Source organism: Caloenas nicobarica, chromosome 3 (assembly GCF_036013445.1).
Source record: "Caloenas nicobarica isolate bCalNic1 chromosome 3, bCalNic1.hap1, whole genome shotgun sequence".
Lineage (NCBI taxonomy): Eukaryota > Metazoa > Chordata > Aves > Columbiformes > Columbidae > Caloenas > Caloenas nicobarica.
This window is the reverse complement of record NC_088247.1, coordinates 49,243,779-49,258,791: the sequence shown is the minus strand read 5'-3', so window position 1 is coordinate 49,258,791 and position 15,013 is coordinate 49,243,779. Positions and strand designations below refer to the sequence as shown.

General features: G+C 38.9%; 1 protein-coding gene across 1 annotated transcript in view; it reads left to right on the top strand.

The window, feature by feature from the left end:
• The window catches only part of CDK19 (cyclin dependent kinase 19), a 126,426-nt gene that overhangs the window by 8,412 nt on the left and 103,001 nt on the right, over positions 1–15,013 (top strand). Inside the window, exon 2 of the mRNA XM_065632254.1 lies at positions 11,608–11,683. Coding sequence (XP_065488326.1) covers positions 11,608–11,683 — 76 coding nt within the window. The remainder of the gene's footprint in view (positions 1–11,607; positions 11,684–15,013) is intronic.

Here is a 15,013-nt window from a genome sequence, read left to right as displayed (position 1 = left end):
TAGCAGTTTTTAAATAAGTATTTTCAGATGAGGCTACTGCATAACTGCTTGTTTTTCCCTCAGTTGTCATCTGTTTTCTCCAAAGTTGGTGATTTTTAAATATTCAAGGGTCATTCATCTTGTAGATTAAAGCACACTGAGGTCAGGCTTCCCAACAGGCAGAGCAACAGCTCCAGTTTCCTGTGCCTGCTGGGAGTGTTGGATTGCTCGCTGAAGGGTTCTGGTCTAAATAAGAGCACAGATACAAACTGGGAACAGTGTCTCAGACAGTATGGCTTTAAACATGTGTTCCCACAAACTGGGCCTCATGTGCAGTTAGATTTTTTTTTTTTTTTTTTAAATTCATTCCTTGCTGGCTTAAGTAGAAGATGCTATTGATTTCTTTTTCAGTCAAGTAAAAATAAATGTTATAGGCAATTGACTTGGAAGCAGAAGCTAGATCTGCTGGAATGCAAACTACATCCAGAGGTATGTTTCACTGTTTTGAAGCAATGTATCTGGTTTCCTCATGCATTAATTGCAGGAACAGTCAATGCTTTTTATGTGTCCAGAAGGTTTTCTGCCTCTTCTGTCCCCCCTTTCTTTCCCTGTCTTTACTAAAGCACTTTAAGCATTCACACAGGTAAGGATGGGACTGCTCTGAGTGTGATTGTCCTTGAATCGCCCACCACTTTGGTATGCCCTGGGGTCTGAGTGCCTGAAGAGATCTGATGATACAAAGGCCACTCAATCGTGAAATTCTAGCAGCACGAGATTAACTGTTTGACTCCTAAGTAGAATCTTTTGACAGAGATGCTTCTTATGACTTGTGAATTCTGCAAATTCAAAGATGTTTAGAGAAAATTCTCACCCATGTTAAAATTTCCATGGGTTACCACGGATTCCTGCTAAGATTTATCACCTTGCTTGTTCAAAAATGCCACGTTCGTTGCTTTGGTTCATTATTGTTAGTGCAGCTGCCAGTGGATTTCAGCCTGTGTCTTTGAATGTGTCTGTTCCTGAAACAGAGTTCCTGTACGACTTGTTGCCATGTTCTCAAGGGTGCTGTAGACTTCAAAGTTAGCTTTATGTTCATACCTTTTGATTAAAACCAGCCATTGTACAGGATAACCACTTGTTCCTTTGTCCAATTCTGTCATGCTCCAAATGAGAAACAGAGGTAGACAAATTACCAAAATGAATTTGACCTTTAGTTCAGAACAACCAAAAGACCGTTACAAGTCGAATGCTATTTATTCTACCTTTAGCATGAGTTCAGTGGTGGGGAAAAAGATCAGTGTAAAACTTTATCCAAATGATGCTCTTAAGCTACAGAAAGAGCATGAGAGAAGCCTGTTCTTCTTATGGGACATGCAGTTTTAAAGTTCAAAGGAGGCAGAATGTGACTTGGATTCCCTGGGAACAGATGTGATGATCACTGACTAAAGACCTTGTTCCTTGTTGGGAAGTAGCAAGACTCGCTTAGTGGTTGGAATAAAGACATGTGTAACTTTGTGAAATCCTGATTGCCTGATGTTGAAGTGAGGGGAAAAATGTAGACACTACATTAGCAATAATGCACTAGAAGAAATACAGGCTTCCTGATATTTGGTGTTTTAATAGTAATTTTCCATCTATCACAGTTGGACTATTTAGCCAGATTTAGCACTACAGAAAAAGAGATGTGATGCACATCAAGCTGGACTGTATAGTTACAGTATGTTTTTGCACTATGGCTTCAGGACCTATTCTTATAAAATCACTGAAAGCCAGATAGCTAATGTTCTTGACATTGAGAGTTAGCCACAAACATTCTTCTTATAAGTGATTTGATGAAACAAAAGGCAGATTATCTTTTGGGAAAGTCTAAAGGACCTTGTGTCTGTGGCCTTGGTAAATAATTCACAGATAAATAAAAGCTTATTTCCTCTGTATTTCAGAGGTATTTTTCTCCCTGCTGCTGCCGCTTTTCCTTATTTTAGGGCAACAAATCCTGACATGCAGTATCCTTTCTGAAAGGGGGTATTTCCTAAATCTGTTCTTTGTCTGTAATCAAGCCTGTCTAGAAAGAAATAAGATCAGGTACAGCTACATCCCTCTGCTTTAATGTAGCAAATGCTGGAAGAAATTACCTGGAGCAGCAGAAGAATTTTACAGCTTTCAAGGTTTAATGTGAACACTTCAGTTTTTACCTTTATAAACAGGCTGTCAAGTCTGCTTATGCCAATCTGTTATAAACCTACTTGTATGAAATTCACAGTTCTCAGTCACTCAAGATATTTTGGAGTCAGTCAAATTTTAGCAATGGCAACAACGTGGTAGCTGGTTGAGATCTCTGGATGTTCAATGGATTTGAAATGGGGGTGGCAGTGACTGAAGTTGTGCTCTCTTTCCTTACAAATACAAACTTTTGTTATTAGGGTGTAAAGGCTAAATTTTAATAAGATTAAGGTAAGATTTCCCATGGTCTGTCTTATTACAGAGATCTTAAAATCTGTCTGTCATTGTGACTGTGAAATAGTCTGAAACTGTTGTTAACAGTTATCTATGCTACGAAGATTTGCTTTTAATGTTCTGAATTAGAAACTACTGGAAAAAAAGAAAGAGAATATGGTTAAGTTATGTGTAATGGTGTTGGAGTAGTTCCAGTCTCCATGTGTTGCTATTAAGAGACTTTTCCTCCTCAGTCCCAGTCTAATGAAATTATAGCTGGGTACAGGAATTTTTTTTTTTTTTTGGTAGTATAACACAGATTCAAGCAACCACAGATTGCTGGTTGCCTTTAAGTATGTTAAAGGAGCTGAATAAATGAAAAAAGCCCTGAAATCACATTGTTCTGCTGGCAGCCATGGTGGCACTGCTCTGTCACTGCCCTGTCACTGCCCTGTGTCACCGGAACACATTGTGTGTGCTACAGCAGCCACCTTGACAGTGCAGGCAAACACCACAGATGAGAATGAGGACAGATGAGGATCGATGAGGATGTTGCTGGCTTTGTCTGCTACTTATTGCAGTGACAGAGACTGGAGAGCACTAGGAAATCCGGCCAGAGAGGTGGGCTGTCAGGGGCCAGATGGCCTTGGGGAGTGTGTGGGGTCATCGTGGCAACACACAGAGAGGCCTTGGGAGCCTGAGTGATGTCACCTGTGCTGTGGTGTCACTGCTGGTCTGGAGCTGGGGACATCCAGTTGGGCTGTAGGGATATTGGCACCTGAGAACAGGTTGGAGAGTAGAGATCACACCTCTAACTTACAGAATTTTCCAGAAGTTTTTCCACAGCTGTGTAGATGTGACTTGAATGAGAACCTTGTTTCCTCCTGTTCCTTCATACCATCATGAAATATTTTTATTTTGTTTGGTTTTCTCTTTTTTTTGTCTTTTCCATAGAACTAACACACTCAAATCATCCAGAACTTGGAAAATTGTCCCTTTGTTTCTAAGCTCATGGCGGTGGGTTGGACTAGATGAGCTTTGAAGGTCCCTTCCAACCCAAACCATTCTGTGATTCTACGATAGAATAAAAATACTGGAGATAAGAAGGTACTTGGAAAGTGCAGGGTCAGGATGTGCAGGAGGTGGGAGGCAGCATTTGCTTGTTTGGGGCTGTGACTATTGCAGGTGGAGGGAGCTTGTTCTGAGTACAGAGAAAGCTGAATTCCTCAGGTGTCTTTCTCCTTGTCTGTCTTATCTGCTGCTTTTTTTTTTTTTTAATTGTTTGTGACCCTAACACCAGAAGATATGAGCCAGAAAGGCAGTAACTGAAACAAAAAGAAAAAAAATCTGTAAACTCTCTGAGAGCATCCTTTTCTAGTCCTTACTACATGTATTACATCCATGCTTGCTCGACTTAAAGGCTCTTTCCTCTCTACTCCCCTGTTGTTCCTTTTAACTGTAGCAGGATTCATGTCAGTGTCTCCTTGGGGAACTTCCTAGTTTTGCTTTCTTTCCAGGCCTCTATCAATTGCTTTCAATGAGTGTATTTGCTGTGAAGATTTTTTTTTTTTTTTAATATGAAACTCTCTGCAAAATCCACATCATTCTGTCATATGCTTAACACTGTCACAGGTGTCATGATGTTACCACGGGGTTTATTTACATAGAGAAAAATATTTTAATGGACTATACCATTACAGTGATGTTAACATGTCAGTTTATGTTCCCATAGAGCCCCTATTTTCATAGAATCAGACTCTTCCTTTTTCTACGCCAGTTTACTGAGAAATGGATTAAGTAGCATCAGAAAACAAATGTTAGAGGTACTTTGCTTTAGCAGCAAAGCTTATGTTGGGGACTTCAACAGGGAATGAGCCCTCTGTGTCTCTTGGTGCCTGCAGTGGGGCTCAGGTGAGGCTGAGGACGAGCCCCTGACCTTAACAACAGGTCGGAGAAGATGTTTTCCATAACAGTTTTCTTAGAAACACATCAAAATTTATCCTGATGACTTCAGTGGCAAGCAAAGCATTCAAAGTCTTCGGTCTTTCGATGACAACGGAACAGATGTGGCAGGATGTATATTTCTCTGTGTGGGAAATTCCGACAAATTGGTGAGGGAATATAAAATATTTTCTCTTTGGGCATTTTCCCATTGTATCTCCATCTTCCAAGTGCCTCTTATGTTTTCTTATTCTTATCTCCTGGCTGCAGTTGAATGCACTTCAGCTGAGTTTGTTAACTGGAGAGCTGGGGTTGTGTGTGAGCTCATACTGGGCAGCAGCGGGAAGGAGGGAAAACGTGAGTAGTGAGCGATAGGACAAGAGGAAATGGCCTTGAGTTGTGCCAGGGGAGGTTTAAGTTGGATCTTGGGAACAATTTCTTCAGGGAAAGGGTTGTCAGGCATTGGAACAGGCTGCCCAGCATGACTCCACCATCCCTGGAGGTGTTTAAGAAACGTGCAGATGAGGTTCTCAGAGACATGATTTAGTGCCAGTGTTGGGTTAACAGTTGGACTCGATGATCTTGAGGGTCTCTTCCAACCAAAATTATTCTATGATTCTATACTGTGATTCAGGCCTCTTTTTGAAAATTGAGATTACAAGGACTTTGTGAGACAAAAGATTCACACAATATGAAGCATAGCGTAGTTTCCATTCTGAAAAGTCTTTTCCTTGTCTGTACCTGAGTCAGCCTTGGAGATTTTCTTTTCCTTCTAGCTCTATTTATACTGCATAGTAAAGACTGTCCTGTTTGGTGTAGGTTTGTCGCCTTGCTCCCATTCCCTGAGTTTACTTTTGGATGTTGTTCCAGACAAGATGACAGCTCAACTTTTAAAGATTGTATGGTCATTGCCTGCCGGAGAGGTTGGCTTCCCACCCTGCCACCAAGGGGGAGTCCAGGCCCGGGTTCGAGCAGATGAGGTGACATACTTGTCTGCTTTTTCTGTATGAGAAGTCCTTCCCTGTGCCCTACACATGTCTGCTCTTCTGTTTGCAACACCGAGAAGGTTCCCAGCAAACCTCTGAGGAATGTGTCGGCAGGCAGGCCAGCTACGCGCTCCACAGACATTACTAAAATGGTAAGCTTTTCACTGTAGTGCAATGAGGTAAAAGTCTGCTGGTTTCATTCATTATTTTCATGGCCAAAACCAGACAAATACAACTTGAATATCCATGTCTTGTTAAACTTGTCTGGGACTGAGCTGTAGGAACAACCTGTAGCTGCCATGAAGTTTTTTAGCAGAGCAGCAGACAGCTGCCCTTGAAACTGAAGAAACAAACCTTTTAAAGGACTGATGTGGTCAGATTCCTTTTCAATTTCTGCTCAGTATCCTAACTGTTTCACATTTTGAGTTTCTTATGTAGCTCTCAGAATACACTAATATATATGCGTTGAAATTCAGCATGTATATCATTCTCTAGAAATAAATTAAGATCAACCTGTAGATTCCCAGTCTCTGTCATTTGTGGCTGGTTGCTGTGTGGATGAAAAGGAGCTGGCTGAGCTGCTGACTGGATAAGGCTTGGTATGGTTTGAGGATAATGATCAAAGAAAATTACTTTCCTAGTCTGTTGAAGAACATATATCCTGGTGACACCATGTGTGGATTTTTTTGATCTTGTAATTCTTTTGGGTTAGTGGCTATTTCTATGTGCATAAAAACAGTAAAGTGTAAGAACTCATCACGTTTTGGGAAGGATTAGGTCCCTTTTTCCAGCGAATCATAGATACTTTTGCTGGTACTATTACCTTTGTAAAGGGCTATGGCCATGTGCTATGTATAGAGCTGATGAGCAGCTTGCATAAGGTAATCAGTGCTGAATGGGATGGATTTAGTGGCTTTGCTGCCATGTTCCAGATACTACAGAGGGTTTTTTTGTTAAGTTCCAGGTGCACTTGGGTGTCATGGTTTCGCCTTATCTCAGGGGGAGGGGGGAAAAAAAAAATTTTAACTCTTATTGTTGATCTCCCACTGAGTGATTAACTTTATGCTGTATGGCTGCAATTAAACTAAGTCATTAGAATGTAACAAGATATATGTATGAATGTCGTGTTCCAGGCAGTACTGTTTTTCAAGGGCACTAAACTCCTGTAGTGTTCCCAGGCTTTGTCCTACAAAGTCAAAATGTTTAAAGTCCATTAGTGTTGCTTACAAGGGCAAATTGTTGTTTTCTATTAGGTTTTTCTATCTCAATCTTTGAATGTTTTTGTGGTGCACTTTGTTTGTTTAAGAAAATGCGCACTTTAATTATTATTTTAATTTATTATATTGTGTGCTTAATTTAAGAAATATATTTTTAGTATATAATGTTTGTATTAACTGGTGCGGTAGTCACAGTTGTATCTTCGGTGGGATTGTAGTCTTTCAAGCCAGTTCCTTGATGTGGATAATTGATTCTGAAGTTGAGATGTAAGTTAAATTATCTGTGAATTCAAGAGAGACCATGGTTAAAAAGTTTTAAAAGTTGAATAATAGGGATAAAACAATAGTTCGAACCATGCACTATTTTAAAATCCTCCTATTTTTTTTACGGTTTCGGGCAAGTTGTTTCTAGTTCTCCATTGGCTTGTTTGTAAAGTAGTTTCATGTATGATGGGAGCACTCTGAAGTACAATTGCCATAGTTAAAACAGTTTAACTCCTTTGAAATGTTTTAATTATTCTAAGTCTTCTGAACTGTACCCTTCTGTGAATTCGGTAATTCGTACTTTGTTCTTTTCAAAGCATTTGAAAAATGGAAGCCGAAAGTGTTGCCCAGAAGTAGTAGTAATCATTTTCTTTTTTTTTTTTTTTTTTTGCATTGAATACTACAGTTGGACATAAGACAGCTGAGTAAAATTTTCTGGGGCAAGAGTACAGGATTTTTCCTTGCACCATACAAATTAAAATGCCAACATTAAGGTAAAGGATTGCAGAATGGGATATTTATTGGTGAGGGAGAAAAGCTTAATCTCAAAGACCAAGTTATAGCCTTACGCTGCTATGGATTTTTATGACAGAGGAATGCTCTCAATTATTGCTGGTAGGCATGAGGACCCTTTCATTTGGATGCCTTGCATTTGGATGCTGCCCATGGCAATCTGAGATAGAGTCAGGAAGTTTTCAGGATGGGAGTATCTCGCATCAGCAGTTTCATTTTTGTAAAAGGTGAATTCCTCCTAGAGCAGCATGAGTTGTAATGCTTCTGGAACTAGAAACAATCTTGATTTTAATCTTTATCGCTAGTTTTGCGTAAGGGTACTTGAAGCATGGAGAAAGAAGCCTGGTGATGGTGTGATGCGGTACTTGTTTTATCAGGCAAATTCTTCTGCATTGATTTTTGAAAAGTCTTAATAAAAATTAAGTGGCAGCCTTTTAAGGAATAGAGTTCCCTTTCAGTTCTGCTTTGCTCTTTTTTTCGCTTGGATTCAGCGAGCACGTTGCCACCATTAGCCTGGGCTGGCTCTTGAATAGAACCTGCTTGACTAAACCTCCGTCTACAGCACTTGCTCCCTGCCCTCAGACAAACCCCCACACAGCAGGACCCTCAGGTTAGTTGTCCTGCTCCCAGGCCAGTATTTCCATGGACCAGATGAAAATTATTATGCACAAAGACCTTGCGTCTGCTTGGCCGTCCCTAGCATGAGTGCCTTGTGCCTCATACCAGAGCTGTGTAGTTCGTTGTTCTTCGGGTTTAGTTTTTAAATTGAATCGCGCTTGCTACACTCTCTAGTGAAAAATGTACTGATATAGTATCTGTCAGGAAAGGATTTATGAAAACTTCTCTGCAGTATAATTCTGTACAAGTTATTGAAATGAGTTCAGAGTTCACTGGAGTTCTTCTGTGTATTCAGCATGAAGTAGAAATACTTCCCCTTGCCTCAAGTGTTTTGTAAGATCGTTGGTCTTCAGGGGGTTGAACAGTATACTTATCACGCACACCATTTGACATTATTTATTGAATTCTTACGAACTGGAAAAAAGCTAATAAAGTACCCTTTTTTTTCTTTGGCCATTTAATACTATTTTATTGAGTAAGCAGAATAGTGTATTTCATCAGATTGCGTTGGCTGACTTGGTATTGAAGTTTTAAATATATTTCTTTCTCTCTCAAATTATCTGGAGATTACCGTTAAATGGGAAATATTACTAGTTAAAATACCAGTTGCTGGAGATCTTTTGGAAAGTGCTATTATGTTTGTGTAATAAGAATAGTTAACTTTGGAAAAGTATTCATATAGACTTGCATTTCTGCCAAAGCAAGTAAATGATACTTACGTATTTAAAGGATGCTACGTTTATGATTCTGAAGCTGTTGGTAAAAAAAACATTTTGTGGGATCTAGAATATGCTATCTTTGGAGTTCTGTATCCTCGATACCTATTTATTTTGGGTATTTCATTTTCCCTGTGTTTGCTCAATGTTCATAAAACCCAACGTCCTAGAAGTATGTCATTTGCAGCTCCGTAAGATTTCCTTCTTTTCCCACATACTGTAGTATCTTAAGTTGCTGGGTTGTTTGTTTATTTATTTATTTATTTTAAATCTTTCATAACTTCTCATTTGTATCTTAAAATCCCGCGTAGGGTGGCTGGCTGTTTGGTGCTGTGAAGCGATGCTGTGGAAGGCGCTGTGTGCCCAGCGCCAGCCTGGTCTCTGCGGGGACCTTCAGCCTGGGAAGGTCTGAGTGTCTGAACGCAGCGCCCGTGTCTGTGCAACTAGTTCAAGGGCAGCTCTGCCAGTGGGGTGCGTGCCCGGGGAAGGACGTGCGCCAAAAGAAGGGTGTCTGCTGCAGTGCTGTAGTGACTACGTTGTTTTGAGATTCAAGCTGACACGTGTACGTGGGATTTTTCTGTAATGTGTAGTTCAAATGTGACCGTAGTTTAAAAGCCGTGACCAGTTTTAAATGCCTGGAGTTGGTTTTGGTTCTGTGGACAATGTGACTTTGTCTTCAGTCTCAGTAAGCGATTTGAGTTATGGAGTTAATACTTTCCATTTACATAAATATTCTGCATAGATAGCAGAACTGCGTATGACAGGGGATGGACACTTATTATTTACTCTTTAAAATTTGAACTAATTAATGAAGTCAAAAGCAATTTCTGTGAGATATGAGCTTATTACCTGTAAAATTACATATTTCTTGGTTCTGCGTCTGCCTCTTGAGCCAAGTTCTTGTAAATGACTAATTTGTGAAAATAAAGGGCTGCTTAGTGGGGAGCAAAGAAGGAACCTGAATTATTGCATCAGTAGATCCTGGTGAATTCTTCTGTTTAGGAAGCAGACATGTCCACTTCTGAAATTACTCCTGAAAATGTACTTGGTGAACAGGTCTTACAAGCTGTTAATGCAGTATTTGGCCTAATTTTAGTAATATTAACTTCTTAGGCTTTCTTTTGCCCTTGAAAAGTTTTGAGTGTTTCTTTCGCTCCCCGCTGCTCCCCGCCCTTCATTACATGATCAGAAGTTATGTGTTTAAAATACTTGATATGAGGCTATGTCATTTTAATTAGCATAGAGGAATAAGAGTTTGGTTTAGGAGAGTCCAATCATGTTATATTAATTTTTCATGTATGTTGGTTGTTAAGATTTGTATCTAAATATCTGAATGGGTGAATATTTTGGGGGTAGTTGCAAGGCATGTTCTAAGTTGCTATCCTTCCTATTTCTCCACAGAAAATCTGCACAGAATAATAATGTATTTCTTTCTTTGGCAGTTCCAAAATAATTTAGGTCACGTCAAAGTAACCCATTCCTTTAGTTTCAGCTGCAGAAGAATCTTCTGTTACTCCAAACCTATCTGGAGAAAGAGGCCCTTCAAAGCTGTAGCCCAACAGGCTTGGGCTTGCTTCCTTAGAGATCAATATTTCACCAAATCCCAAACACACTGAAACAACCTGCTTGAAATAAAGCAGATTGAGAGAGGAACAACAACTATTTCTGAGTTAAGGTGCAGCACCAGAACTCGGGTTTCCCAGTTGGAACAGCTGCTGAGGGACCTCTGCTTCAGAGGTGGATTCACTTTTTGCAAAACTTGCAGCATGTTGAGTTTTTGTGTGCCGTCAGAATACATCTGGAATTTTTCTTGTCGTACTTTTGCTTAAAAACCATAGTGCAAAATGGAAGCCAAGCACAATATTAACTATAGATATGCATTATGGGTTTAACTGCTACTGAGAATTGCTGAGGAAAAAAACTGTAGTTACTAATACATGTAGGCAGTTAGAACTTCTGGTTGATCTCATCCCCTCCTCACATTCTTCTGCTCAGCCACTTCTCATGCTATGAATTTTAGAGATGGGAACGGTAAGGAGGCTGGAGTTGGGCAGGACACAGACCTCTAGTTAAAAGCCAGAGAGACTGAAACTAATTCAAGTTAATTTTTCAGCATAGCAAAATGAAATGGCTTGGGAATGGACGAATGGGAAACTGAAGTCTACCAGAAATGCCGTAGGAGGTGCGTATTGGTGCTTATCAACTTCTATCCATGACAGCCAAATCCTGCAAAACCTTACTGTTGGCAGTAAGCAGGTTATGTTGTATTGCAGGGGCTTCGAGGTACTACATCATTTTCTTGTTCTGTTGGTCTTCCCTCTAAGTCTCTTCAAACTGTGACTGTTTAAGAGGACAGTACCGTGTCTGGGCTGAACACATTCACGTTCTCCGGCTTTGTGCTTCAGAGCACACGGTTTCATGTGCTGTGTCGGGCTCTGTCGGCAGCCAGTGCTTATATAATGAGTATAATTAGTTTAAAATAGCAATATTTCAGAATTGAAAGTGGATTGACAGTGGCTCGTAAAATCAAGTAGGAACCTTGTGATTCCTAGGTATTTCTAGGAGAGTTTTCCAGGCATGGGATGTGACTCTGCGGCTTTTTCATGATAGTAGACAGTATCCTGGAATTTCAGGAAAAGTGTCCTCTGAAATTGTCTTTAGACATATTTGCAATTGTCTGTGTGGTTTCAGAGAGAAAGGAATATCGGTTAACAAAGTTTCATTATATGAAAGTTTTTGTTTGGAATTTTTGAAGTCTGTGTTAAAAGGAAATTTGCTTTTAATATCTAAATGTAATTTATCCATAAAACCAGATTGACTTTTCAACTTCTTGATCCAGACTAAATTAAAATAAATTGTTATATTATACTTGTATTGATTGGTGTGACTTAAGTCAGAGCTAAAAACATTCCTCTCTATTTTTTTTTTCTTTGTGTACAGAAAAGATGAAAAGGAGTATGCACTGAAGCAAATTGAAGGTACAGGGATATCCATGTCGGCCTGTAGAGAGATTGCAGTAAGTCTACATAAATGAAAGTATTTTTACTGACATTATTATTCAACAGATATTTTATTTTCTCTGAGTTAAGTAACATAAAGATTATTGATATGTTTTCTTTAAAGTATGCAAACATGAAACTTATTCAAACATGAGCTTTCCTTAAAATGCTTTCTTAATAATACATTATTTTTTTCTTTAGTGAAAAGAGGTGTTCTTGCTAGGCAATAGTAATGCCTCTTTCTGGTATAATTTTGTTTTAACTGCTATCATGTGTTGAGAGGGAAATTCATGTGAACCCTCTAATGAAGATTTATTTTAAAAAGGGATGTTTTTAAAATGACTTGAAGGAAAAAGGTTCTGAAAGATTATAGCTGCCATAACAAGTCTGCTTGCTAATAATGTATTTTATTTCAGATTAATGGTAGCTTACTCTTCTTTAGTACCCGAGAACAGTTTGTTTTCCTCATTCCTTATTTGTTTTGTTAAGTACAGAGAAATTTTGTAGCAAAATTAAAAACAACATTAATTATGTTTTTATTATGTGTGTCTTAGGAGAAAAAATGCATTAAGAAATTGCACACTTTTGAACACAGTAGTGTCCATCATTCCCTCAAAGTTGGTAAAAATTAGATGTTTGTATATGAAGGTAGTGTTTGATCTTTAAATGTTTATTTTATCACTGAAAATATGCATTACTGTCAAAGTGTTGGATAGAGAGTAAAATTTTGTAATGCAAGAATTACTTGCGTTGTAGCAGAAGTGCACTTGCTTGATCAAATATTTACCTTGTTTAATGCTGTCACTATGTTGAAGGCTGTTGAAATGTATGTTAGGATTGTGCCTAAAGCTTTTTGTAATCTGGTAGTGTTGCACTGAAATGCAGGATTCAGGTGTGCAATGCAGTGTGGGACATTAGGAACTCATGACGTTTGTGAACTGAACAAATCACTGTATTGTGTTTAGTGTAGTGCCTGCAGTAGTTCTATATAAAGAGACTTACCAGCTAAAACTACTATCCTTTTAAAGTGCTTATCATTATAAGGTCAAGGTCATTCATGGGTTTGAGAGGTGGCTGCATTGCTGCCAGTCACTTTACACAGAACCTACCCAGTGACCTTTTTGCTAACATTGCTGCCTTTAGAGGAAATAAGAAATCCTCTTTTAACATCACTACTAGAGTATATTCTTGTTACTATAAAGTTGGTTTTGACAGCACTGGGGGGATTTTTTTGTTTCTTTGATTCTTGCCCTTTGCTTGTTAAATTGTCTGACTATGGAGATGATGTGTGGCACAGTCCAAAGGAGACTTTCCTGTTGTCATGATAGCACTGTGGTGTGGAGCTGGTTCTGTCGTACTTGGACACAACATCTTGAGGAAGTAGAGAGTGTAATTTTTTTTTTTTTCCTCTGATGATACATGACCATTTCAGTCTTGGTGTGTGTTTTTCTTTCTTTTAACTCCCTTTTTTAAATTCATGGAACTTTGTGCAAAGTTCAGAACAGCCTGGGAAATTTCACAACTACTGTGTAAGTTGCTTGAATCCTCTCGATGGTTCTTCCTGTAATTCTTCCTTGAATATATATTTTACTTTTCAGACTTTACTGTAGAACTCTAAAACCTGAGATAATGTTGCAAATCACTGTTTGCCTCTGAAATTTCAGGTTAGTAAAATGTTAGAAATGTGAAAAATGTAAAGGTGAAATAGTTGAAAAAGAAATATCAGCTTTTTGTCATACAGAAACAAGCAGAATCAAATGCATTTTCCATCAAGAGAAGCAGACTTATAATTAGTGCATTAATAGTTAATCTTGTATTTAAAGGCTTAGATAGATAACAAAGAAGGTAGTGTTTACTGATTAAATAAAAATTATCAGCCTGGAAAAAGAGGCTATGTTAAAATGTCATTAGTAGTTCTTTTGACGTTTAAAAAACCCCTTACAACTACCACCTCTTGCCTCCCCAATGCCAAAAAAATCCCCAAACCCCACCCCTTCTATGGGAGCTGAGAAAATGAAGGAAGCAGCAGCGTACATGGTTCTGTGTGTGTTCAGAATATTTTATTAACCTGAAGACACTTGATGATGTGCTCAAGAAATACATTACTGAACTAAAAGGCATTCAGTTTTGCAGTCTGATGTGTAGTATTGCTTAGACACTGAGTAGGATCTGCTGGCCAACTGTCCCTCGGAGAAAAGCTGACAGCTCCTCTCTTCTGATGTTACAGATCAAGCTGGTCTGTCTTTGCTTAGGGCTTTGAAAAACATAAGGCTTCTTTTACTACTATTAATATGAGCTTTTCATGGAAAAAGGCTTATGTCAATGATAACTTCATATGGGCAGTGGTTCCTGGGGCAAGTGATGACTGCTTTCTTTCAACTGTAGGGTGATACCTGCTGAAGAAATCCATATTTCAGCCAATTCTATTGCATTTAATATGACAATACTAGAGGAGATTCTTATATGCTAAAGAATTGTGGAGAGAAAAAAAAAATCAAAACAAACTAATTTATTCCCTGTAACTCTAGTCTATTCTGAAGGTAACTGAAATGCCAGCTACTTCTGTGTTCTTGTTATGAGGCAGATTATTGCTGGGCTTAAGCAACAGCATTTTTGAAGAGTAAAGCTGAAAAATATGAATGAGAGTTATGAAAGGTAGAGTTTTCATTTTTACATGATTATTTAGTTAACAGATGTGATACTTCTTTCAGCTCAAGACTTGTATTGGCTTATCTTGGAACCAATGATAAATGAAAAGTTTTCCTTATTGCTTGAACATCATGGTGGGATTTCTCATTCTTTCTGTAATGTGGTAAAAAAAAATTCCTGAATTCCTAGAGCTATTTATAACCAAATGGAATGTGTTAATTCAGTTTGCATTGTAGAAGATGGAAGAGAAATAAAATACATTTTTAGACATTAAGGCCTTAAGAAAACTCTGTTCCTTTCCATTCAGAAGGGGGACATCCGAGCTTGTTTGTTGCAAGGTAGTTTAAACATACATTAGAAGCCTGTGCAGCTAAAGAGCATGTGATTTTGAACTGGATGCTGGGACAGAGTCCATCCTCAGTGAGTTTGCAGTTGGCACAAAACTGTGAGAAGTGACTGATACACCAGAGGGTTGTGCTGCTGTTCAGAGGGGACCTCAACAGGCTGCAGAGCTGGGCTGAGAGGAATTTTACGTAGTTCAACAAAGGGAAATGTAAAGTCCTGCATCTGGCGTGGAATAACTCCAGGCACCAGTACATGCTGTGGGCTGACTAGCTGGGAAACAGCTCTGCAGAGAAGGTACTGGAGGCCCTGGTGGACATCAAGCTGACCACAGGCCAGCAATGCACCCTCAGGGC